Genomic DNA, 25,986 nt, shown 5'->3' with positions numbered 1-25,986 from the left:
AAAAATCTGCAAGCTGCCAGGGCTTAGAGGAGGGTTTCCAACAGACTTGCCCCTTGCATCCTTCTTGCCATGTGACCAGGCCTGGGCATGGGTGGGGACAGTGATCTGACCTCCTCTGATCTGGTCTCTGAGCCAGGAGGAAGTCAGGCTTAATGACCTTTTTCCTGCCCTAATCTCTTCCTGCTTTACCCTAAGTTGGAGAAAGAGGCCCTGAGGTTGTTACTTTAGGACCACAGCTTGGGCAATGCTTATGTCTCACCCTGATGCAACCCCAGGGAGCTCAGTGTTGGGCAGCGCAGCAGGCGGAAGGAAGTAGAAGAGATGGGGGAGGTATTTAGAGTCTCAGGCTGGAGTGAACACATTTCACTTCTGTGGAGGATGGCTGGGGTGGGCTTGTGTCTGCCTGACTTGGACCCTTCCTAGTTAGATCACATGCTATGCCACTGTTGGACTCTGCCCACTGTTCTTCAGCTGAAAGTCACCTGTAGATCCCTGAGGGGCTACAACACCCCTGGCAGTTTCAGCTGGGCTGGAGGACAACAGGCACAGCAGCAATGTCTCCCTCTCCTTCCACCCAAGTCCCTACTTTGGTCACTGCCAGTGCTCCATTCAGGAGCCCAGGCTCTCTCCCTCTCCGACTTGTCACACAGATGAGTGACCACACTTGGTCTGTATCAGAGACTCTGAATCACAGAAGGAGGAGGCCACTCTCCCCCAAAACAAGCCTGGAAGGGCAGAAGACCCCTCAGGCAATGAACCAATTGTTTATACCACAGGCCTGGTAGGACAGCCAAAAGGAGTGTGATAGAAAAGACTGGAGGGGCCTCTAGGGAGGCCAGACATGCTGTAAGGGAAGGACTGGAGTGGAGCCCTGAGGAATGACAAGAATTTAGATGAGAGCAGAGAAGAGATAGTCCCAGTGGTGCCATCGTGACTGGGTAGAAAGGCCTTAGAAGTGGGTGGGTGGAAGGGTAGGGCTGTATCTCAGTGGCAGAGGGCTTGCTTAAGCTGTTTCTGTGTCCCATCACTAGCACCACCACTCCTCCCATCCCACAAGAGGAAAGGAGGAGAAGGAGGAGGAAGGGGAGAAGGAGGAGGAGAGGGAAGAGGAGGGACAAGGGGGAGGAGGAGGACGACGAGGAGGAGAAGAAAAGTGAGTTTGCAGATATCCAGACACCAGGGAGGCAGAGTGGGCAGAGCTGTGTATGTCCTGGTGTGGGGATGTGTCCAGCCTGCTCTGTGTGTGTGTGTGTGTGTGTGTGCACGTGCATGTGTACACTTGTTTAGCTCATTACCACTCTTGGATTTCATTACTGGATTCGGGCATTTGTTCATTACACAGCTGGAGCTAAGCCATGGTGGGCTGCAGGATATAGGGTACAAATTCTCATTCACCAGACTACTTCAGGGCAGGTGGGTGGGGACTGACACAAGCCACTATAACTACGCACCAGGCTAAGTTAGACATAGACAGGACTCCTTAGGTCATGCAACCATAGCAACCTCCAAAAAAGTGGAGATGGCTTTACACCAGCCCTCGAGGGCAGCTGTCTGTGAGGACACTGGCAGGCTCCCTGGTTTGCACGGAGCCCCGCCTGCGAGCGCCCTAGAGATGCAGTACCGCCCCCAGCCCCCCGGGGGCGCTGCGGAGCCCCTGGAGTGGCCCGCCCACGGCGCTGCCGCGCTCGCTCCGCACTCGCTCCCGGTGGCCGAGTCCAGCCGGCTCCCTGCTCCGGGGTCCCTCGTGCCCTGTGTCCCCTCCGCCTCACCCGACGGCGACATGAATGTCCCGACCTCCGTCCTGGAGTCTGGAGGCCGGCGCTGGGGACCCCTGCTCCTCGCGTTTTTCCTGGCTGCGTCCCGAGGTGAGTTCCGAAGGTGGATGGGCGAGGGGCGCAGGGAGAGTGCAGGGAGAGCACAGCGGGATGGGGCCCGAGACACGCGAGGGAGGGAACGCTCTGCTCCTTCCTCGGTCTGCCCTGATCTCTGTCCCAAGGCTGGGATCTCCAGGCAGGGGGCAGAGGCGCCTCTGCCAAGTATCCCCACGCCATTGGGCACAGCTGTGCTCTGACAGCTGCTCAAGCAGTGGGCATGGCTGGCTTCTGGGGCCTGGATAACCCAGGGCACAAGCTGCCCCCGTAAGGCAGGAGAAGGACAGGCTGTAGAAAGCAGCGATCCCAACTTCACCGGGAGAAGTAGGAAAGTGTCAGTCATGGAAAGAATCAAAGGGAGGCAGGGCAAAAGTTGGAGGACTTAGCCTAGGCAAGGATCCAGTGGCCAGGTCAGAAAAGGAGAGGGGAAGTGAGGATTAGAGGGAAAGGGGGAGACGGAGAACAAGCTGGGGCATCTGCAAGCAGTGTGTTATCTCTGCTCTGAAAGCAGGCCTGCGCCTGTGATAAGGAGGAGGGGTCCACACCCTGTTCACAGAGCCTTGGCTTGGATGCCCCCCCTCCAAGATGACACCCAAAGGAAGGAAGAACAGGAGGGTGGCAGTCTCTGTTCTGAGAGTATGGCTTCTGGCAGGGCATGGCTTCTAGGAGCTGGGGACAGCAACAGGAAGGAAGACCCTTGTCCCACACATCTGAGGCCACCTGCTCAAGTGACCCCTCCAAGTGACCCCATGAGGCCCTTTCTGTTTTCTTGCTCCTTTCCTGCCCTCACTGTGTCAAGGCTACTCTCTATTCAGCAGTCTCAGTTTGGGAAACTGAGTCCTGGAGACCCATCGCACAGGGACCCAGCTTACACAGCATCCAGAAACAAGTTGTTTCAGAATCATCACCCTATTTGTCTACATAGGCAAGAACATCCACTCACAGATTCGCAGACTCACACTCCTTGCTTGGTCTGCTTGAAGGGCTGCCTCCTAGCCCAGTTCAGGGAATGAGGGCTTGCCGTAGTGTTCACCAAAGGAGTCAGGAGAATCCTTAGCCTCAAGCTGTTCTGGCCTGAGTCCTGACTGTCACTAAGATGTACTTATTAATGGATGCTCCTTTTTCTACTTGGTGCACTGAGCCACAGGGTCTGGGAGCTGAGAACTCTCACCAGAGCGCTGCTGAAGTGCCGGATCACATGTCCCTGGGCAGGAGTACCAAGAAGGAGAGAGGCTGGGATGGACATAAAGAGAATGGCATTGATGAATCAAGGTGTTGAGAGCCTAAGAGGGTGCCAGGATGCAGCAGACCCAAGGACTGTGGGAGTTACTGCCCTTTCATGTCCTAAGCTGACTTCAGGAGTCTTAAACCTGGGGCATCACACTTGAACTTACAAGGGTGCACTGCGGGTAAGGGAGGTGTAACCTTTCCCCCAACCTTCCCATTCATAGTAAACAAGACTGCAAAGGCTTGTTGAGCAACCCAGGGCCCTAAGCTGCCCCAGTGGTGGTCAGCTCTTGGGAAATCTATGACCTCTGCCTGGAGGCTGGAGGGGAGAGAGGAACAGCCCATGGCCAGGCCCCCATGGCAATGCACCACCAATACATACCAACACCAGTCCATTGATATGAGAGGCCTTTGCTGGAGACACTCAGGGGCCTGAGATGTTGAGGAGCCCCTGGTCCAGCTGGTTACTCCTGTTTGCCTTGAGCAGGGTAGAAGTCACCTGTCTTTGACAGAAGGCAGCCTAGGCAGGGGTGCTCAGCGGGAAGCTCAGGCCCCACCTCTCTAATTGTAGGATATGAAATCTTAGTCCTGAGCAGGAGAGGAATGGACAGTCCTCAGGTTCCATCTGTCCTGACAGTCATGACAGAGTCCTGCCCACTGAACTTGAGGCCTCGGATTCTAGGGTGGGCACTGTCCTAGGATCACTCTGTTATTACCAGGGATCAGCACAGACTTCCCATGCCCACAAATCAGGGCCAGCAAAGCAAGGGGCTTGCTGTACATGTCCTATGTGCAACTTAAAAAAAAAAAAAAAGCAACAACCAAAGTTTGGCTTTGAGAGGCAGATCATCTATGTTTGAATTCCAAGCTGGTCTTCTACTGCTCTGTGACATGGGTGAGTTCTTCAGCATACTGCAGCAAGTCCCCCATCTTAATTGGGACTGACTGTCCCTCCCCCACAGGCAGCTGGGCAGAGCCAATCAGGGCCTCGTCCTCAAGAATGCTGTGCACCATGTTATTACCTGCCCCCTGTCTCTCCCCCCCCCCCCCGGGCAAGCCAGGGGCCACTTGTCAATGGCCTATGGCATGCCCAGGGAATGGGAAGATGTGACTTGGGTCACTGGGACTGGCCTTTCCAAACTCTTAGAGTCTGCAAGTTGGGTTTAGCTCCCCCCTCCCCGCCCCCCGCCCTCCGCCACCATAGGCACCCAGAATACCGAATGTCCATGGAGGGACCTGCAAGTTCTCCTAAAACCCTCCAGAGATGGGTTATTGCAGTTTCAAGACCATCCTGACTCAGGGGTTCCTGTCTCTGTGAGGTCTTTTCTGAATGTAATCTCCATGTTTAGCCTGTTTGCTTTGGCTGGCCATCTCCAAAGAGAAAGTTGATGGCCACCATCTTGCCCACCAGTCATTCAGTAATGAATTGCTTTGCTACTGTCCAAACCTATTTCTTTTATTCTTTATATATAGGATCTCATCTTCCATGTGCCTTTGTTGCTCATTCATCATGGGGTCCCAAATACAGACACATTTCCCTTGTGCAGTGTGTAAGCAGGGTGACATGGTCTCTGTGAGACAGACTGCTCTTTGAAGAGTAGTTTCAGGATGGTATTTTCTGGGCTTCTTCACTGGTCACCTTTGTGTAGTATCTGCCTGGTATCCATTTAATTGTGTGTGTGTGTGTGTGTGTGTGTGTGTGTGTGTGTGTGTGTGTGTGCATGTGCATGCACATGCGTGTGTCCATCCTAGGGTGGGCCTGGGTTTGTTCCTGAGAGTTTTTGGCTCAAGGCTGGCACTCTACCACTTGAGCCACACCACAACTACTTCTGGATTTTTTTGGTAGTTAATTGGAGGCAAGTCTCACAGACTTTACTGCCTTGGCTGGCTTGAAAACTATAATCCTCAGATCTCAGCCTCCTGAGCAACTAGGATTATAGACTTGCTTTTTCTTTAATCTACTCCTTATTTTGTTCAAGTAGGTTTTGAAGGGAAATTTTATACTGCTGTCATAAGTGGAAAACCAGAATCGCCTGTCATAAATAGAACAGAATCATAAAAACACAGCATAGGAAAACCAAATAAGGGCATTAAATTCTAGTTGGAAACTTTAGCCTAGGGAAGACTGTTAAGTCTCAGGTCTGCTGCTGTCTCTTGCTGAAATAAATAAGTTAAATAAAAAGAAAAGATTAGCAAGTAGCAGAAAGATGTTTTGAAGACAAGAGTAACATCAACTACAACTTTCTCTTTGATATAATCCGGACTGGGAGAAAACTAAAAAGGGAATAACCTCTCTAGATGATTCAATGTTATTAGTGTAAAACCAAAAGTAAAACTACCTAAATTATCGAAGCCACCAGGCACTCTGGGCCCTCATTAGTCAGGACAGCTGTCTATCTGTGGGAAGGAGGTGGTGCTTCCAGCCAGTTCCTGACTATATCTAGTTTCTAGAGAGTAGTCAGAGGGTATCAGACGCTTGGAAGCCTGGGTTCAAATACTGACTTGCTACTTACTCCCTGTGAGAGTCTAAGCAGGCTCTTTATGCTCTCTGTGCTATGTGTCCACATCTGTGAGACAATCTACTTACCTCCCAGAGTAGGGGACCAAATCCATATGCAAGGACTTAGAACCACACCTATAACAAAGTAGCTACTGCTGTCACCTTTGAGGCCCTGTATGTCAACCTGGTAGAGAACAGGAGATTGGACTTGAAATGTAGCATCCTGCTGCCATCCTCTCTGGCAGACCTGGGTCGGGGCTAGAGTCATGCAGAGAAGTCACTAGGGTCCTGGCCTGTTGCCCAGGCCCTCCTTGGAAGGCACGCCGGCTGGAGCCTTTAGCTCTGAACACAGGGACACTTTCCCAAAGAGCTGGAAGTACAGCTTCCTCCCATAGAGGCCAGCTTCCCTTTCCCGGCCTGTGAATGGACACTTCCTGCTGGTGCAGGTATCAATAAACACATGGGATGCCTTTTGTCCTCACTGGTCAGAGAGCCCTAGGGGCAGACTTGCTGGCCATAGCCCTCAGGCTTTACCCTGGGGTACTTCCTTCACTTCTGATTGAGCCTTGCCTTGTCCCTCTGTATTCTGCATCCTGATAAAGATAGAGCCCAACCTTTTCCTCTGGTCCCTGTGGACCATGTTGGGGGATAGGGCCTGGCAGGGAGCCAGAGTCAGTTCTCATGATGGTGAGGCCAGGGACCAGGTCTCTTTTGTCTAGCGTGCGGCCAGCAAGAACAGACAACTAATAACTGTTTACTTGGCAAGCCTAGCAGCTGGACAGAGTTCAGAATTTGGGTGGGGCCTCCTGAGCCTGACTAATCAAGCTGGGGATCCACCTCCAAAGGCCAGGGCATTGCCTTGGCAACTGTGGGTAAAGCTCATGCCTGTCAGGGAAAATAAGAAAGCTGGTCCACACCCACCCGCCTCCCCATACCCACAGGAGCTCACCAGGGACCTGGTGGGTGGAAATAGGTGACTGTCACAAAAAATAGCATATTGTGTTTAGCTACTTGATTTGAGAGTTGTGGTTCGAAGCCAGCTGGGGTAGGAAGGGCTATGCAATTCTATCTCCAATTAACTACCAGAAAAGCTGAAGTTAGAGCTGTGGTGGCTCATGTTGGTAGAGCACCAGCATCAATCAAGAAACTCAGGGACAGCATTCAGGTCTTGAGTTCAAGCCCTAGGACCAGATCCCGTGTGCGCGCGCACACACACACACACTCTATACTGAGAGTGTGTGGAGACAGAGCAACTTTTCCCTGTAGCATGGATAGAAACTCAACCCCCCCCCCAAGTACCCCACAGCTAGAAAGTTCAAAAGCCAGATGCTTTCTGATCCCCGGTGCTCCTCAGCCTTTTGCCTAGGGCCTGGCTCATGTGCAGTCCTTGCTAACTATTTGTGGAATGAAGGAATGTTTTCAGCTTGAGTAGGTGGCAGAGCAATGACAGTGCAAGGTCGATTTGGGGTCAGTTCCTTCTCTCTGAATAGCTAAAAGATGATATATGGGACCTACCCACCAGAGGGTAGGGGGCTCTTCCTGTCAGCAGGATGGTATAGCCAAGGTGTGGATCTCAGCTTAGCCACGTAGGAGCAAGTCACTTGACTTCTCTTTGAAACAGACATGATAAAAACCCACATCAGAGGGTGCTGGGTGAATGAAATGAAACAAGGGTAAGTTGTCAGCATGTCCATAATACATAATCAGACATAAGACAGCTCCCCCTCCGCACACAATGCCGCTAGGATTTTAGCGCTTGAGAGAAAAAGGTGGGATCTGACTAAGGCTCTACAGCCAGGCCACAGCTAAATGGGCACTGGGGTCCAGGGCTCTTGCTGCCCAGCTAGAGTTGTAATTCTGATGCCTGGGTTTTTCCTACTTTCTATCACCCTCCCTGTAGATGCTCCTGTGTGGTCTTACTCATAGCAGGTAGGTTCTAGGTGGAGCAGTGGCCAGGCCCTAAGACCAATGCTGAGTGTGACTGTCCCTTCCTGGCACATGCACAGGCCCTTCCAAGGGCACTTTCCTGTCCTACAAGCTCCTGGCCACCCTGGAGCCAGGGCCCTTCCTCCCCACCCACTTTCCCCGGTCTCTGACAATGACCCAGGTGTCTGAAAGAATCTGCAGCTGACAATGAACAACATCCTCCTGCATGTGATTGTAATTGCAGCCGCGCTGCATGTGTGCCCCTGCCCCCCACCTCCCACCTCCAGCTCCTGCTGGGTGCGCAGGTGCAGAGCCCAGGCCCATGCGGTCCCCGTGCTTGTCTACTACATGGTGCCTGCTCTGTATCCTGGAGTGACTGCCCAAGGACAGGCTACTCTGGGCTTCAGGCACAATAAACTCATGACTTTGACAGAACTGAGCACCCTCCCCTGCCCCCAGACCCTAATCCTAGGCAGCTTCTTGTTTTGTTTTAAACAAAAGGGGAAGAGGTACTGTGGGAACTGATGGTGTAGGTGGCATATAAGGGGCTGGGTAAGCATTGAGCAATTCCCTCTTCTGTGTCCTCATGTCCTTCTGTCTCTGTGGGCTTTCACGGAAGAGGCCTCGGCCAGAAACCCTGAGTCCTGAGTCACAAGTACCACTGGTTGGTCTCTAAGGCTTTCTGCCTGGGGACTGGCCAGCCTGTGCATCAATCTCACACCTGGACTCCACCCCATCCATACCTCTGTCCACATAGTGCTCTCCTCCCCTGCCTTGTCCCCTTCCTCCCAGGCCTGAAAGCTCTGGCCTCTGTTGTGTCCAACCTCTTGACAGCCGCCAAGGTGATGATGTGCCCAAGGCAGTCACCAGTGCTGGATCTGAATTTGGTTCCAAGCTCTGGGGTGGCTCTGGGTTTGGACATGATCTTTGGTAATGGGAAGTCGACCAGTGGCCAGGGGAAATGATGATCTTTGGCAATGGGAAATGGACCAGCTGCCACATGGCTGCTGGAAAGGGGGCAGCATAGGGCAGAGACACCAGGGTCCACTTGGGAAGGTTTGATTCTTTTTAGTAGCCCTGGCACAAGCCCTTTCGCTAGGCATGGCCCTCCTCCTATTTCTGGCCTTGTCATGTTTGGCAGTCAGATCCAGTCCACACAAGCCAAGCTGGCATGGAGAAGGCCAAAGACACTGCTGGCTATCTGGGACTTTTCTTGCCCCATTCAGGGGTCAGGACAATGTGTTGGCTAATCCCTGCTCTGCCAGCCTTCCACTGAATTTCTGGGAGAATCATCTCTGAGCCTAAGGACTTCATTTGTCCTAAGAACAATGGACTTAGGCAGTGGAGTCCCCATCGAGGCTGGTCCAATGCCCTATACTCCTTTGTCACAAGTCAAAGGTCCATAAAGGCAAGCAAGTGTGATGAGAGCATGAAGCAAGTGAAGGCATCAGGGAGCAGTAAAGACAGGGGTAAACTGGTGTGCCGGTGGCTATGGGAAAACAGGCTCCAGCGTCCAGCTGCCTTGTGGGAGAACTAGATGGGTGTTACCACTGATCTTCAAAGAGAAAGTAGGAATCTGAATGTTAGCAACCTAAAGGAAAAAACGTTTGTGGAGCAAACAGAAAGTTGGAAGTTGAATATGGCTCCGCTTCTGAACTTTCTCCCCCAGTGTGACCACCAAGTGCCCGAGTTTCATTCTGGCTCTAGTGCTCACTTACAGGCTATGTGATGGCCAGTAGTTACTGAAGGTCCACATGCACCTTGGTTTTCTCACCAGCAAAATGGGATTAAAGGTGGCAGCTACTGCACAGGGTGGCTAGGTATGCATACATCCCTTAGCTCAGCACACAGCCTATGCTAGTTCTCACTGGATCCTGCTTTCCTTGAAGCTCCTCCAGGCTTTGAGAGCACACCCAGAACTGCAGGCAAATGCTTCCCCTCTTCCTGGGCTGCTGTACAGCCACCCAAAAATGAGCTCAGTATCTTTCCAAAGAAATTCTGAAGTCTCTGCATATCTTGGCAATGACCTTCCAAAAATCTGGGGCTTCTCTATGTGGATCCATCTCTTAGATGGACAGAGCAAGTTTGGGGTGAGGGGCTTAGAGTATGTCTGCCTGCCTTGCCTCATTCACTCTTCCAGTCAGTGCCGAAGCTAATTATCTTCCATTGTACAGATGAGGAAACTGAGGCTCACATAGCTAAAGAGAAGAACAGAAACCACCCTTATGTTCTGTTCTCAGAAGTAGGTGCTTTGGTCTGGGAGAAAGAAGATTACATTGTCTGCTCATTGGAAGCAAACTAAAGAGAACTAGAACACGGTTGTGTGGTTGGTAGGGAGGTAGTGCATGGGAGGAGGTGACTCCCATCCCCAGTCCCTGTCCCTACCCCTCAGGTGCCTCAGCCCCCTTGCCCCCCACTTATCCACCACTGTGCCTAAGGCACCCTCCACTCACTACTTTGTATTTGTCCATCAAGCCCAAAGGTTCTTCCTCCTTCCAGAAGGTCCCTGGCCATGACTGGAAGGCTGTCTCCTTTCTCCCCTAGTCCCCTGAAGCAAAATGACTCTGCTCAGGGGTTCTGGAATCAAAAGTGCAGACTAGTCTAGCTAGCTCAATCATTGGTGTCCCTCCCCTCCCTAGGGACTCCCAGCACTGGCCTGCACCTAAGCAGAGGACGAGGCAAACCAGTCCTTGGATGGGGAAGGGAAGAGGGTGCTGAAGGCTCCCCAAAGGGTGGCCAAACACAAAATAGCTGCTGCCCAAACAGCCATTCTGCTCTGCACCCTGCCTGCCACTGGATGGCATGGGGCATGAACCCACTGTGCAGGTCATGAATGGGCCTGCAAGAAAGGTCACAGGGAGAGTTGGAACCAGGATGCACGCCAGACCTGTGAGAGGCCCACTCTGGACAACCAGTCTTCTGTCTGCCTCCAAGGCTCAGAGGGCAGCTGACTTGCCCAGGGCCTGTGGCTGGAGAGTGGCTGAGGCCATTGGATCTAGGGTGCAAGGGGGCAGCCATCACTCAGACAGATGATAGGGATCTCCTCTCTCTCTGAGCAGGTCTGGTGGCAGCCTTCAAGGTAGCAACGCCATATTCCCTGTACGTGTGTCCCGAGGGGGAGAACATCACCCTTGCCTGCCAGCTCCTGGGCCCTGTGCCCAAAGGGCATGATGTGAGCTTCTACAAGACGTGGTTCCGCAGTTCACGGGGTGAGGTGCAGGTGTGCTCAGAGCACCGGCCTATCCGCAATGTCACCCTCCAGAACCTTCACCCGTACCATGGAGGCCACCAGGCCTCCAACACGAGCCATAACCTGCTCCAGAGCCACGGGCTGGAGACAGCCTCTGACCACCATGGCAACTTCTCCATCACCATGCGGAACCTGACTGTGCAAGATGGCGGCCTCTATTGCTGCCTGGTAGTGGAGATGAGACATCGCCACTCAGAGCACCGGGTCCATGCAGCCATGGAGCTGCAAGTGCAGAAAGGTGAGGCCTCCACCTGGGACTGTGTGACACCCACTAAATGGGGCATGGGTGACATGGTCTCTAGTGTGTCTGCAGTGTCCATGGTGTGTCTGTGGTGTGTGTGTGTGTGTGTGTGTACATGTGTGAGAAGGAATAATTGTGTGTGGGATGTGGGCATATGGCTAGCTGGGGTGAAGGGGAGTGGGTATGTAAATATGATTATTTGTGACAGTGGGATTTTTTCTTCCTTCCATCCCAATTTTTGCTGGATATTTTATTTATTTATTTGTGCCAGTCCTAAGGCTTAAGCTCAATGTCCGGGCACTTGCCTTGAGTTTTTGTGCTCAAAGCTAATGCTCTACTACTTGAGCCACAGCTCCTCTTTTGGCTTTTTGATGATTAATTGGAGATAACAGTCTCAGACTTTACTGCCTGGCCTGGCTTTGAACCATGATCCTCAAATCTCAGCCTTCTGAGTAGCTAGGATTAGAGGGTATGAGCCACCAGTGCTCAGATGCAAGTTTTGTTTTGTTTTTGTCATGTGAGAGGGAAGGAGTGTGACTGCTTACACACAGGGACACCATAGTGTGAGCTTGTAGATCACAGTGTGACTGAAATGTGCCTGGGTGTGAATTGGTGGATGGCTAGGTAGCTATGCTGTGTGTGTGTGTGTGTGTGTGTGTGTGTGTGTGTGTGTGTGTGTCTTTCTGTCTGTTTGTCCTGCTGAGAACAGAGGAGAAGGCATTGGCAGGTAACCATTTGCCCTTGCGGATGATGTGAGAATGGGCAGAGCAAGAACATGTATATGCTGCGTGTGTGTGTGTGTGTGTGTGTGTGTGTGTGTGTGTGTGTGTGTGTGTGTCTGTCTGTCTGTCTGTCTGTATGTATGTGTCTATGAGCAAGTATGTTGTCTCCAGCTGGGCCAGGCTAAGCTGGCCCTAGTGTGTGCTCCTATGACAGAAGGGAGTAGCAGCCCTTCCTGGCCCCTGGGTCTGATACCCACCTAATGGCCCTGTCTTTCCTCCCACAGGCAAAGATGCCCCCTCCAAATGCATCACATACCCGTCCTCCCCCGAGGAGAGTGACAGTAAGGCCACCCTCAGTCCCTTCTGAGTGCTCTGTTCCATCTTCATCTTCTACTTGAGGCCTATTCTGAACTCTCACCTCAGCCCCCACACCCCAGGGTCCCCATGTCACCTCTGTTACTTCTGTTCTTTTGCTTCCTCCATGGCTGCAGCTGCATAGGATCCCCAAGGAGGGGAGTAATCTGGGAGATGGGCACCATCATCTTCACTATGCAGACTGGGAAGCAGGCCCAGAGAGGTGGTGTACTCTGCCCGAACTCACAAACCCCAGGGACAGCTAGACACTCAGAAGTTGGGTGAGAATGCACAGTAGCCTGGAAATAGTAGGCACAGGGCACACATCTTAGGGGTGCCCTACTCTTCTAAGATCTCCAGCATTCACCAGATACTCAGTGTGGACCAGCCTTGGCCTTGAAGATACAGAAAGGAAAATGTTATTGTCCTCTAGCAGAACATACATGGGGGCTTAAGCCAGAATAGCTTAACTATAGCACAAAGCCAAAGGCCCAACTAAAAGGCCATGTGGCTTTTGACTCAAACTACTTTTTTTTTTGTCAGTTGTGGGGCTTGAACTCTGGGTCTGGGCGCTGTCCCTCAGCTTTTCAGCTCAAGGCAAGTACTCTACCACTTGAGCCACAGTGCCACTTCCAGTTTTCTGGTAGTTAATTGGAGATAGGAGTATCATTGGCTTTCCTGCCTGGGCTGGCTTTGAACTATGATCCTCAGATCTTAGCCTCCTGAGTAGCTAGGATTACAGGTGTGAGCCACTGGTGCCCAGCTCCATTTGTTTTAAAACCAGCAAGCTGGTCAGGAACCAAGTTAAAACATGCATTTCAGTCTAAGTTGGATCTGTGTGGAACTCAGAGGGCACCACAGAGCTCCAATGTCACCTCAGTGCCAAACCATTGCCACTGTCCTCAGTTCCCCCACATTGCCCCTTCCTGCCCATACAGCAGTGCATGCTAGGTCCAGGCAGCCCATCTGATGGGGAGCAGGGGACATTCACTTCCCCACTGCAATTCCATTCTGAGTAAATACCCCATTCCCACTTCTTCCTTTGAAAACGCTTGCAGAGCTGCTGGGATCTTGTACACTGTCTCCTCCACTTCTGCCCCCACGTGACCAAAGTTCAGGCAGGTAAAGAGGCTCTCTTCTGGCTTCTCAGAGCCAGCACCAAGAGAGGCATCAGAACCCCTTCACTCTCTGAGCACATACTTACCTGAGGAGGCCAGCCTGCCCCTAACAACTTTCTGAAAATGAGACATGGGCATGGTAGGGCACTCCTATAATCCCCCACAAGGGAGGCTGTGGCAGGAGGACCTTGGGTTCAAAGTCAGCCTCTGTCTCAATAACAAAAATGTCAGTAACTAACTAAAAACAAAACAAAGTATGCTGCAGGCCATGATTGCAACATTAGACCATAGTGAAAGGCAGTGTGGCAAAGTGGTTGAGAGCTCAGACCCTGAGATCAGCTAAGATGCTTGACTTCTCTGTGCACAAGAATAGTACTTACTTTCCAGAGTTGTCTTGTGGGTAAGAGGAGGCATCAGATGTGAAGTGCTAAGAACTATGTCCACTGTCACTTCTAGAACTGACTTCCCAATTCAACTCACGCATCCTCTGTGCCAAGACAGGATGGCAGGCAGACAGTAGTAGATAGCTGACCTGGACCTGTGTCCTAACAACTTCTAGAGCCATTTGCGGGTGACCCATGTCACCCTCCCAACCTCTGCTCCTTGTCAGACAGAGACACAGTACCTGGTCAGTTAAGGATGTTTCCAGCCAAGTTCTTTATGTTTTCCTGTTCTAACGTCATCTCAAGTACCTAGATGTTATCCTTGGGATGACAGAGTCACTGGACTAGGAAAGAATGAAAGTCTAAGTCAGCCTCCAGTGGGGAAGTTAGGGGAAGATGGAACAAAAACACATCCTTTTTCCCTCATCCCTGAGCCTGGGAAAGGATGGGCAATTTGTATTGTTCTCCTCACTCCAACACAGCATGGTATGCTATCTGCTTTCCTCCATCCTCTTTCCTCGGCAAATACCCTCAGGTACCTTCAGCATGCAGCCTGAGTAGGCAGCACCCTTGCATCTCATGTGCTGTGTAAGGGCCTAGTGCACACCCTAGTGTGATATTGGCAACTGCCTCTGCCAGCACCTAATCACCTTCCCAGAAGGAACTAGGCTTTGGATGTGACCACACTCATCCCTTCTCCCCAGAAGGCAGCAGCTCAAGCCCCGGGCTGAGAATGGGGAACTCTATCCAGGTTGAATCTAGAGAGAGATACCTAAAGCCTCTGAGGGCAGCTGGGCCCACAGACGGGCTCCCAAAGGCTGCCCACATGCCAACCTCAGGCTCTGGAAGAGAAATCCTGTTTCTATGGAGGGCCTGCAGAAGAGGAACCACCACTGTGGTCAAGAGTCAGGCAGGGAGATCAGGCCAAGCTTCTCAGGCAGACCGAATTACTAAACACCTGGCAAACCATACCAAGATCAAGCGTTGCTTAGTAACAGCCAGGGGAAGTGTGCTTTCAGCACCAGCAAAGAACTCTGCAACCAGCCTCTCCAATTTGGCCCACTGGGAAGTTCTTTGATAGGGTTTAGGAATACCCAACTGTCTGAGTTACTGGATGCTTTCACATCCAATATTCTGCGTTACCACGAGGCCACAGTAAAAATCTGCAGGGAACCTGCCTTAATGAGCAGCTGAACTTGCTTTGTAATTAGTCCAGCAACTCTTCCCTGTACCAATGGGTACTTCTAAAGTACCTAAAAACCATTTGTTCTCTTTTTACAGTGCAAACAACTCCCCCCATCCCCCATCACCAGCTTATTTACACCACCCCGTTGTTTATAGCCACTCCGTAAGATAAAAATGGCCTTTATTCTCACATGAAGTGCAAAGGCTACATTTCTAGTTCAGCACTTCCTCCTGCCCAACACTCTCAGTGACAAGGGATCCCAGCCATCTTTTGGCTGAGGGAAGGGCTCAAATTGGGAAGGAAATGGGCTTATGCTGGTTGTGGTTCCAACTGGCTTGTCTGTTCCCAGTTAAACTCCTACAGTCAGCAGATGGACTAACATGAATCAAACCAACCCGTGCTATCAGGATGGTAAAATGGCACAGTCTTTCCGGAGGGCAATTTAACAAGAGCTTGAAGGCCGAGCTTCTCTGCTCAGTGTTGGAAAGCTAGGAATTTACATCCAGATGTTACTTGCCCAAGTGAGCAGAGCACCAAGCACAAGAGCTTTCTGGCTACAGAACAAGTGTATGTTAAAAATAGAAGCAAACATAGGGTCCCAGAAGGGAAAGGTCTCAGTAAATTTGGGGTGACCTGTGTGGTGGAGCCTCTGGGAGGACACAGAACCATTCCAAGTTTCACTCAGCCATTGTCCTCTGATTCCATGTGACAAGACAATCTAGATGGACAGACTAAGTTCAGGGAGAGTCTCCTTGGGGAGGGAGGGACCAGGAGCTAGTCAAGGAGAAGGATGGTTTTGAAAATTTTCTTAACCTGTAGCTTCATAGTTTAAAATTTTTAAACTTAAAAATTTGGACAAGGATGAACCTCTCTCTTTTTCTCTTTCTTCAGGGCCATGTTAAGCAAGCACTCTTCCACTTGAGCCACATCTCCAGTCCATTTGTTTGTACTTTATTATTTTTTTTTATTAATGTGACTTCATTATTTTTGCTTTTTATTTTTTGTGCTAGTCCTGGGGCTTGAACTCAGAGCCTGAGTGCTGTCCCTGAGCTTCTTTTGCTCAAGACTAACACTCTACCACTTGAGCCACAGCGCCACTCCCAGCTTTTTTCTTTTTGCTTATGTGGTGCTGAGGAATAGAACCCAGGGCCTCAGACATGCAAGGCAAGCGCTTTACCACTGAGCCACCTTCCTAGCTCTGTACCATCGTTAAGTGTGCAGTTCTATGACATGCATCTGGACGATATTGAGAATGTCATCCAGAATGCCAATGTTGCCATGTGGCATTACCACCATTTGTATGTAGAATTGACCTATCACCTGGGCTCCCTTTGATCTTGAACTCTGCAGTATGGGAGTCTGAGAAGGGTCAGCTTCCTGTTTATGGGACAACCTGGGGCCCAGGATGGTCCAGCTGTTCTTTGTCAGTAGATGAGGGGTCTGCTATCTCTTCCCGTGTCCACTGTAGGTTTCAGGTCTTATTTCTCTGGGCCACATTGGGAGAGCATAGAGCTGTCTTTGAAAGGGGATTGCCAGACTCTCCATGCTTCTGCAGGGTACTGAAAGTCTGACTGTGGGGCTCTGCTTCCTAGCCTCCTCTCCCTTGGCCTCCATTTCCCCTTGGGAGCAGCAGTGGAAATGGGGCCTCACACCGGCTGCCTCTTGCCCTAACAGACATCACAGCTGCAGCCCTGGCCACGGGCGCCTGCATCGTGGGCATCCTCTGCCTCCCGCTCATCCTGCTGCTGGTCTACAAACAGAGGCAGGTGGCCTCCCACCGCCGTGAGTACTGCTGCTGGGTGGGGTGGGGGGAGAGACCTGCCTAGATCAGCCCTGGAGTCAGTGATGGCATAAGGCACCAAGAGGTTTCTCTTTGCTCTGTGCTACAACCCTACAGGGAGATGGGAGGGGGAGTACCCAGGAACACCTTTTCTGGGGCCTTAGTGCTTGTCACCTGCTTTGGTTTCCAGGCACTGCTGGCTTGGCACTTAACAAAAAAAAAATCTGTTGAATGAATAATCACAAAGAGTTGTAGGAACAGCTCAGATTGGTTTATAAGAATGTCACCACTCAGAGATCCTTTGGGGGGGCCTGGGAATGTGGCTTAGTGGTAGAGTGCTTGCTTAGCATGCATGAAACCCTTGTTCGATTTCTCAGTACCACATAAACAGAAAAAGCCAGAAGTGGCACTGTGGCTCAATTGGTAGAGTGCTAGCCTTGAGCAAAAAAGAAACTCAGGGATAGTGCCCAGGCCCTGAGTTCAAGCCCCAGGACTGGCAACCCTCCCCACAAACAAACAAACAAACAACAACAACAACAGAAAACCCCAGAGATCCTTGGGGACCTGCTTTAGCTAACATATGGGAAGGTTTGCTTTATAATTAGTTGCAATACTAGGACAGAAATGACTTCTGTAGTATGGGAAGAGGGAGGGGGGTCTTACCTATCACTTAGTTTGGCCCTTTGACAGATGAAAAGCTAGGAGTTAAATAGCTATATTACCAAATAATAGCTCGACATGGCAGCTCAGGAAGCTGAGATCTGAAGATCAAGGTTTGAAGCCAGCCCATGCAGGAAAATTCTAGCTCTAATTAATCAGCAAAAAAGTGGGAAGTGGATCTGTGGCTCAAGGAGTAGAAGGCCAGCCTTGAATGAAAAAGCTAAGTCTAAGGCCCTAAGTTCAAGCCTCAGTACTGGCACAAAAAACAAAAAGCAAAACTCTACAACAATAAAATCCAAATATTATGTAACAGCACAGATCTGGGATTCAACCAGAGTTTTCCACCTTTGCTATACCCTGGGAGTATAATTCTACCATATAACAAAAATGCTTACTTGCGTGTACACCCCACTCCACAGTCCCTAATGGATGGGGCTGCTGTGCTAGGCACTGTGCCAAGCTTGTCAAACACTCCCTGACTTCGTCCTTGCAACAACCCCAAGAACTTAGTATGATCATGGTTCCCGTCTTGCAGATGGGTGGGCCGAGGTTCAGAGAAGTTCTTGTCTTGCCTAAGAAACCACACAACAAATAAGTGGCTAAACCAGGTTTCAAGTTCATGGCCACAAACACCTGTCACACCCCCCTCTCTGAGCCCTGCCCTTGAGTCTTGAATCCTCTGAGTGTAGGAGGGAGTATCTTTTGCTCCTGCAGCCCTTTCTAGCCTCTTCCCTGGACTGCAGAAGGTAACTGAATGAGGATGCTGCACCAGCTTTCACTTGATTTCCTACACCCGTATAGACCTAAGCGCCTCCCTGCTCTCTCTCTCCGAGAGAGAGAGAGAGAGAGAGAGAGAGAGAGAGAGACAGAGACAGAGACAGAGACAGAGACAGAGACACAGAGACACAGAGACAGAGAGACAGAGAGAGACAGAGAGAGAGAGAGAGAGAGAGAGAGAGAGAGAGAGAGAGAGAGAGAGAGAGAGAGAGAGAGAGAGAGAGAGAGCGTGCAGCCCAGTCTGGAGCTCCAGTGTAAGACAATGGGGCTGGACCACCACACCCTTCCACTCAGGACTGCCCTGTTCTTTCAGAACCCCACCATGACCTGCCCGCAGGAATCCCCAGGCCAGCAGGAAGGTGGGGTGGTAGCAGAAGAACTAGGGGCTCAGTTTAGAAGAGACAAAGCTGCAGAGTTACCACGAGCTGCTGTTCTTTAAGCAGTGAAGGTTCCTATAGGCAGAGAGGGGACAGGAAGGTGCCACTTGTCCCCTTCATCCCTGACCACAGTGCTGCTTTGTCATGTGGTCAGAACTGGGAACAGGAACTAGAGAACAAACAAGTTCTGGGTGGAGGATGCTGTCTGAGCCATGGTGGGGTGAGGTGGGGGCCATATACCTGCCTTGGTTGGGCGCAGTCTTTCTGATAGAGTACCTGCTGTGCCCATGAGATGGAGATGGCCTTAGAAAGGAAAATTAGAGAGGGGATAGCAGCAGGCCAGAATGCTGTGGGGTATCTTGAGGACCTGGGGAAGGGGGCCTCTTGCCCCACAGACCATGACACCTTCAGTCTTAGTGCTGGCTTTGGGGCTTCCTAGGAAGGTCCCAAGCATCCCAGGATGGCCTAGGTGAACTGGACTGGAAGAGGGGTGGGTGAGGACAGATGGCCTGCTGGGGGTGCACTGTCCCACTCTGAGTACCTCCCCTGAGGCTGCAAATGAACCCTCTTCTGTGGAAGACAGCCTTGTACCATGGCTTACTCTAGATATGCCATGTTTAATAACAAAAGGGGAACAAGAATCATCTCTGGACAAAACCACACTAGAGGACAGGCCCTTCTCACCCTTCAAAAGAAAAATAATTGTTATATGACTTCAGACTTAGGGATAGCAGAGGATGAGGTGCTCAGGAGACAGGGAGCAAAGGTTGGGTCTGCTCTATGGGGGTACAGGTGAAAGTCCCAGGATGCAGGCAGAGGCTGACCAGTATGGGCAGCAGATGGGGGGACAGTGTGTGTGTGCGTGCATGGTATGCTCTGAACAGGAAGCTCCAGGACCCTAGCTTGGAGGAGATGGTCATGAACGAGCCATACTCAGGATAAAAGACAAAAGAAAGGACTGGTGGGAGGGGCAGAAGGCAGTTTGCTAGGTGTGGATACCTCTCCAGCTTTAGATTATGACTTAATTTCCCCAGCTTCCAAGTGGGACTGACATCCTTTCCCCGGTGGGCAGTGAAGTGGATGAGCTGCCGGAGGAACACACTCATTGTACACCCCTGTGAGGCCTGACACAGAGTTTCTTGTTATACAGGACCCAGGATCTAGTGGATTTCAGGGACATTCGTGTAACTTCCTCTTTTTGGTTCTGTAGTGGCACCCCTCCCCCAATCAGGCTGGTTTCCCCATGTCAGCAGCAGCCAAACTCCTTAATTGGAGAAGGATCAGTGGGAAGGGGTGGGGAGCTGCAAGAAAGAGGGAAGTTAGGACCTCTATATCTGGTTGGTAGCCAATTTATGGGGTGGGGAACCCCAAGAATAGGACTAGGCAGCAGCAGCTTGGATGAGGAGCAGAAAATGGGTGGAAAGCTGGGAAGAGATGGCTTGCTCACATCTAGGGTTCTCTGTTAGGTAATGAGGAGGATGTTAAAGAGCAGGCCCTATAATTGGGAACCAACCTCAAACACGCCTCCCAGGAAGTCATGGCTAAAGACTAGAATGGGGCAAATGGCCAAGCAGGAAGCCACAGTTAGCAAATGCAAGACTCAGCCCTTTTGACACTTAAATCCTGAAGGTGTGACCTTGTGGCAAGCCAGGTCTAGGGGGAAAGTGTCAGCTACCTTCAGTTTCCCTGTGAGAAACGTCCTAGGAAAATCATTTCACTTATCAGTAGTTAAGAATGGGTGGCTCCTTGGGGCCTACCTGCAGGACACAACTATAGAGCAGTGCCCTTGGGGCCTCCAGAGGGAACAGAATGGAATTACTCCAGGGCTGGACAGAGTCCTAATGGTCCCTATGGGGAGCTGCCATCAGGGTTCAAAGGGCTGTTGTACTAGAAAGCCTTCCTGCCTATGATCAGCTTCTTTCTCTGTTCCTAGGGGCCCAGGAGTTGGTGCGGATGGACAGGTAAGGCCCGTAGAGACCTGGAGAAAATTTCCTTGGGCCAGCTGATAGGAAAGGACATTTCTGTGTAGTTTGTCTCTGTTTGCATAGGCCAGTTGTTCAGAAAAGCATCTGCCTCTTGCTGTTAGATCCCAACACATCTGTACTAGTTTTTGCTATTCTCCCTGCTGCCCATTGCCCAGCAGGCTCTACCTATCCACCTTTGGGTCTCAGTGGTCATCTGACCAAGGATAGGCAGGGAGGAAGCAGTTGACAGGGGTTAGATGCTGAAACATGCAGAGCCTACATCTTGGGGTGGGGGGCTCTGCCCTGCAAGGGATTCCCAAGAGAATGCTATCAGGCTCCAAAGGCAGGAGGTGGCCATGGAGGCTTCAGGGTAGACAGCAGGTCAAGGAAGGTGAGCTGGGGATTGTGCATCTGAGTGTTGGGCAGGAAGCTTGTCTGCAGCATGGCCCTCGGACTAGGCCTAGGAAGGAGCCTCACTTAGGAACTTGGCTCCTGTCCTGCAACACCTAAATCCAGAGCTCAATTCCAAGATAGATGCGGTCAAAGATCCCTTGGGGACCTCAGAGGTGGAGGGGCCTTCTACATGATCCTTTTCTCAAGGGAAAAGAGAGAGAGCCCTCCCCTCAGCTCAAATAGGCTCAGGGGATGTTCAACCCTTGTCCCCAAACTCTAGAAGCAGTATTTTGTGATTAACACTGGCTGTTGATGGTCAGACTGTAGTAAGAACTGTGTGGTCAGTTGTAGTAGATGCCCATGTCCTTGGCTGAGGGCAGGTGAGACAAGTACAGCCCAGCCTTTGCCTCTCCTTAGGCTGGGCTCCTCCTCCTTGATATCTGGGAGATGCTCTAGAGGCTTTGTAAGGGAAGGGAGGCATGGAGGACTAGAAAAGTGGAGGCTGGGAGGATAGAGAGGCTGTACTCTAGACATTGTTGCTGACCTTCAGGTCTGTTTCTCTAGCAGCAGCCCCCAAGGAATTGAAAACCCTGGCTTTGAGGCTCCTCCATCCTCCCAGGGATTGCCCGAGGCCAAGGTTAGGCCCCCTCTTTCCTACATGGCCCAACGGCAGCCTTCAGAGTCTGGACGGCACCTCCTCTCAGAGCCCAACACACCTCTGTCTCCTCCAGGCCCTGGAGACGTCTTCTTTCCATCCTTAGGTGAGTGCTTCCTGGGCTTCATAGGGTTCTGCAGGCCACCTTCCCTCAGGAGTTCTCACCACCTCAGGGGTAGAGTGGGGAATGAAGGATGAGGAGCTCTGTGTTCACTTTCTTTCTCTTCTTGTTTGCAGATCCAGTTCCGGATTCCCCAAACTCTGAGTTCAATTAGATCAGCTGAAGGACAGTGTGGGCAGGGGTGGGCTGTGTCTGGGACAGGTGCATTTGAGCCAAGGCTGGCCTCCTTGGTCCCTTCCTTCCTGCTCTGAGCCTAGATTCTGCCTTCCCCCTGAGGCCTAGGCAGGCCTCTCATCTTTCTAGATGCTACTCGAGGATGGGAGAAGATCTTGGGTTACTAATCCTGTTCTTAAGGATGCTGGGATGCTGGTTCCTCCCTAGAGACCTGAAATTCACCAACTACAGATGCCAAATGACCTACAACCTATGAAGTTCCAGAATTTCCAGCTGTGCAAGACTCCTGGGACAGGAGTCTTGGGCCCTGGCAGCACAGATGAAATGATGTAGGCACTGGGCAGGATCCCCTAGTGCCACCTCATAGACAAGAGACAAATACGACAAAATGTGGAGACTCCTGCTGCTGTTGGCTGGCCTGGGTTCACTGTTTGGCCAGAGGCTGCTCCTCTGTTGGCCTCATTGCATGTCTGAGCTCCCCAGCTGGGGTCTGTCTGGCTCTCACCATAGGGCTTCCTCACTGTTTTCTACCAGCCATCTGAGGCTTTACCAACAGATAAGGCAAATTTGGGGCTCCTATCACCTGTACTCTGTTTTCAAAGTTCAGTGGCTAGAGGCATAGGAAGTACATATTGGGGTCCACTGTGAGCCAACTGATGTCTTGGGCAATTTGAGGCCAGGCTTGAGGCAAGAGGTTGTGCCACCTGTTGTGGCTGGTAGAGAGGGAGGGTGGAGGGCAGAGAACAGAAAGCGCCCCTCCTGCCCTCCCGCCTTACTACTCCACTGCCCAGGGTAGGGAACATTCTATGGAACTGCCACTCAAGGCTTTTAAAAGCATGGGAGAAAAGAGTGGGGGAGAGAAACAGGACAGGTGGGGATGGCACTTGAGAGTGGAGAGGGCAAGATGGGGCAAATTGGCCTCTAACCTCCAGTGGGACCCGAGTCTGGCACACAGAGGTTAGAGTTTAAATGAGAGCATCTAGTCTCCTGGCACTGCTGAACCAAGCTTAGGTGCAGAAACAGCACTGGGGCTTGGGCCAGAGCAGGCCAGAAGTCCACCAGTACCTAGAGATGAGATGGAGGAGGTGGGAAAGGGTCTGAACATTGTGACCTCGTGCTGTGTCTGGGGTAGGGGATGGGGTTTGCAGAATAAGTTCCATTTTCTCCATAGGGATGATACCTCCAAGTGGCCAGGACACCCACACCCTGGCTCCTGCTTTGTCCCTAGGATACCCTCTTCTACTCCATCCGCTGCCAGCTGTCCTCCCAGCCCATGGAGGGCCCCTGGGCAGGAGTAGGGAGGTGGCAGATATTGTGTGGCAGGACTGTACCATCCCTAGGGTTGAATGACAAACCCTACATGCTACACTCAGGAAGTGTGGCTTGTCCCCCGGGAGATGAACCTGAGCCCACCTCTCAGCTTTGGACTTTGATGAAGAGACAACTTCTAAGAATTTGGCTGCCAGCATCCCCCCCACCCCAAAGCCTCTCTGCTGCTGTGGGGAGAGGGGAGGAGGCCCTAGCAGAACAGCTACCCCACTTCCTGCCGGGCTTCCTCGTGCACTGCACAGCTCTCCTCTTCTCTGGACCCTGCAAGCGAGCGAGGCTCATTTTCGTGGTTTCCTGTTTTCAGTGAAATTTACTGTGAGCTCCAGGCTCCATCTTTATCCTGGTCTGCCTGAAGCAGCCCCACAGATATCCCTGCTGCTGCTGCTGCTGCTGCTGCTGCTGCTGCTGCTGCTGCTGCTGTAGAGGGGCTGCCTGCAATGGTGGTGTCTCTGGGGGTTGTGACAGGATGGGGACAGGCATGAACAGGGAGCTCCCAAAGGCAGCAGGTGCCCAGAGTCTGGAATCAACTTGCTCCTGGCACTGGTGGAGGCCCAGGAGGGAAGTCTGTACTTTAAAAGCTAGTTCGGTGTCCTTGTCTCCAGATTTTCACATTTTGAAAAGCTTTTCAGGGACTAGAATCGAAGATACATGAGAAGTTTCTGATGCCTGACAGGCCACAGGCCATTGTGGTGACAAGCCCTCTGGTGGGCTTGCAAAGTCCCCTGGACTTTCTTCTTAAAAAACAAAACAAGGGCTGGGAAGGTGGCTTAGTGGTAGAGCGCTTGCCTTGCAAGCATGAGGCCCTGAGTTAGATTCCTCAGCACCACATAAACAGAAAGAAAAAAAGCCAGAAGTGGCACTGTGGCTCAAGTGGTAGAGCCCTAGCCTTGATCTGAAGAGCTGAGGGACAGTGCCCAGGCCCAGAGTTCAGGCCCCACAACCAGAACCAAAAAAAAAAAAACCAAAAACCCAAACAAAACAAAACAGCCCTGGGACTGCTCTTGTCTACCCATGGCTCACTTGCTTGCCACAGTGCAGGGCTGGAGACAGGGAAGTACTCTGCAGAGATGAGACTCTGAGGAGGCAGAGAGGCTAGGGTTGCAAGACCTGATCTCCCCACCACACCAAGAAGTGAGTGTCTCATGGGTGCCAGTGAGAGCCATCTCTGGTCTGGCCTGACTAGGCTGGGGGCTGGGCTGCAATTTGCTCAGGGAACCGCAATAAGTGAAAAGAGGAACCAGGATGGCCAGCCAGGATGCTGGGGGCAAAGCTCTACTTGAAAAAAGGCAGGCCAGCTGAGTGCCTGTCCTACTCGAGAGATCACTGGCTGCCTGGCCTCTTCACTGAGAAGTCCCTGCTTTGCATTGTCTTTTCTCTTTCCCCAGGATCTCAGTGTCTCCTTAACTATTCTGTGAGTCCCAGGGTAGGTGGGGCCTAGTGGCAGAGCTGACTAGCTGATCCACAGCCATTAGTGATGGCTTGAACCAGGATGCCATGTTTTCTGGGCCATGCTACCAACTTCTAGGTCCTTTACAGTAATAATGCTTGAGTGTGTGCAGACTGGGGGACTGATGTCATAACTCTCACCTATTGGTGTGGCTTCCTGGAATAGATGATGAGAGGGATTCTGGTATACTAATGTAGCTTAGTGACAAAGTGCTAGCAGTACCTGCCCTGGACAGAAAAAAGGATATGGCTGTATATGTGTCATATCTGTACCTTCTCTGTTAACATATTCTTTGATTAAAAAACACTTCCCCTCCCCCATGTCATTGTTTGAGTCTTTCTTCACCTCATCTTGAGAAGCTGTTCTGTCCCCCATTTAAATGCACAAGGAAACTGAGGTTCTGAAAGGCTGTGTTTTGAGACAAGTAAATGTTGGGACTCAAGCTTGGGTCTCCTGCTTCCCAGGCCTGGGATCTTCCCTACTCTGAATGGAATGGCATGAGAAACCTGGGACTAGTGGGGCTCTCACCTTGAATTTGTCTATTCCATGTAGCAGGATCCTGAAGGAAATTGTGCCTACTAGTTTATGGTTCCACCTCAACACCACACCAAAAAATGTTCCTATCTATGCTAAGCCTGCCTTAACCCTCTCATGAGTCGAGAGCTCCTGAAGCTACTGTGCAGGTTCCTTCTAGCCCCAGTGTTTATGATTCCTTCCTGCCTGGTAACCATGAAACCAAAAGATTCCTGGGAGGTGCAGCTGCCTATGTACCCACCTCACTTGCATTAGGGGTCAGAGAAGGAATGTACTGTCTGCTGATCTCTGAGCCCCAGGGTCTCTGAAAGCACTCAGTCAGTGGCATGTTCAGCATCTGAGCAGCTGCAGAAGGTCCTTTAGGAAGCAAAGGGAAGGCAAGGGTTTGGAGCAGTTCCATTGGGCTGGTGTGGGTACAGATGCAGGTCCTGAGCCCGGCCAGGGGAAGCAGGGATCTCCGAAGCTGCAGAGGTCAGGAGTGATAAACAGAAGGAGCTCTCCACCCCAAATGTGGTGAGCAACCCAGGCCTCCCATGTCACTGAAAGGTCACAGCTGGGGCCTTGTGGGTCAGAAGTAGACATTAGAAATTCTGTTTCCTATTCCAGATGGTCCTTTGCTTGTCCTCAGCAGCCTGAGAAGTCGGGACTTGTTATCTGGAACTATTTCCTGATGGCTGCAATTCATGTGGCAGGCGTTCTGTCCCGGCTTTTCTACCTCCTGCCAAGGGTACTTCTGGGACTTGGCCAGGGTTCAGCTCCTGACCTCCATTTGCCTTCCATCCTTCTTCCCTGGGCCCATCCCTTCCTCTTGCAGGCCTAACCCTTCCTGATGGCCATTAGGGCCTCTCCCCAGTCCAGGGCTCCCTCTCTGTGTCCTGGAGCTCACACAAGGCTGACTGTGCAATGACTTCCTGTGGTGCGGTAGCATACCATTGTGTGGCAGGCCTGGGGCTGGCCCAGTTGCCTCTTGTAACCCAGCTGTTCCTAGCCTGGGAAG

The 25,986-nt window shown here is 51.6% G+C and overlaps 2 protein-coding genes across 3 annotated transcripts in view; one reads left to right on the top strand and one right to left on the bottom strand.

The window, feature by feature from the left end:
• The window catches only part of Cdh23 (cadherin related 23), a 355,092-nt gene that overhangs the window by 41,684 nt on the left and 287,422 nt on the right, over nt 1–25,986 (bottom strand). The gene's annotated exons all lie outside the window — the stretch shown is intronic.
• Nucleotides 1,698–24,775, top strand: Vsir (V-set immunoregulatory receptor). Of its 2 annotated transcripts, none has more exons than XM_070020516.1 (7): nt 1,698–1,865; nt 10,584–11,012; nt 12,022–12,078; nt 16,453–16,560; nt 20,306–20,333; nt 21,297–21,490; nt 21,622–24,775. In XM_070020516.1, exons 1-7 carry the CDS (start codon nt 1,781–1,783, stop codon nt 21,657–21,659), a joined length of 939 nt encoding a protein of 312 aa, XP_069876617.1. In that variant the 5' UTR covers nt 1,698–1,780; the 3' UTR covers nt 21,660–24,775. The 2 variants fall into 2 exon arrangements, with proteins under 2 accessions (XP_069876617.1, XP_069876616.1); XM_070020515.1 differs by having other exon boundaries at nt 21,294–21,490.

This window comes from Dipodomys merriami, unplaced genomic scaffold (assembly GCF_024711535.1).
Source record: "Dipodomys merriami isolate MVZ:Mamm:240054 unplaced genomic scaffold, mDipMer1.0.p SCAF_14, whole genome shotgun sequence".
Taxonomy (NCBI): Eukaryota; Metazoa; Chordata; class Mammalia; order Rodentia; family Heteromyidae; genus Dipodomys; species Dipodomys merriami.
Note: the sequence above shows the minus strand (reverse complement) of the source record. Positions and strands in the feature narration are given on the sequence as shown.

Bases quoted from the DNA above. Each gene is read 5' to 3' on its own strand.
- Vsir (XM_070020515.1), top strand. From the start codon at position 1,781: ATGAATGTCCCGACCTCCGTCCTGGAGTCTGGAGGCCGGCGCTGGGGA. The intron at 1,866-10,583 runs GTGAGTTCCGAA...CTCTCTGAGCAG, and splicing joins TTTCCTGGCTGCGTCCCGAG to GTCTGGTGGCAGCCTTCAAG. The intron at 21,491-21,621 runs GTGAGTGCTTCC...TCTTGTTTGCAG, and splicing joins CGTCTTCTTTCCATCCTTAG to ATCCAGTTCCGGATTCCCCA.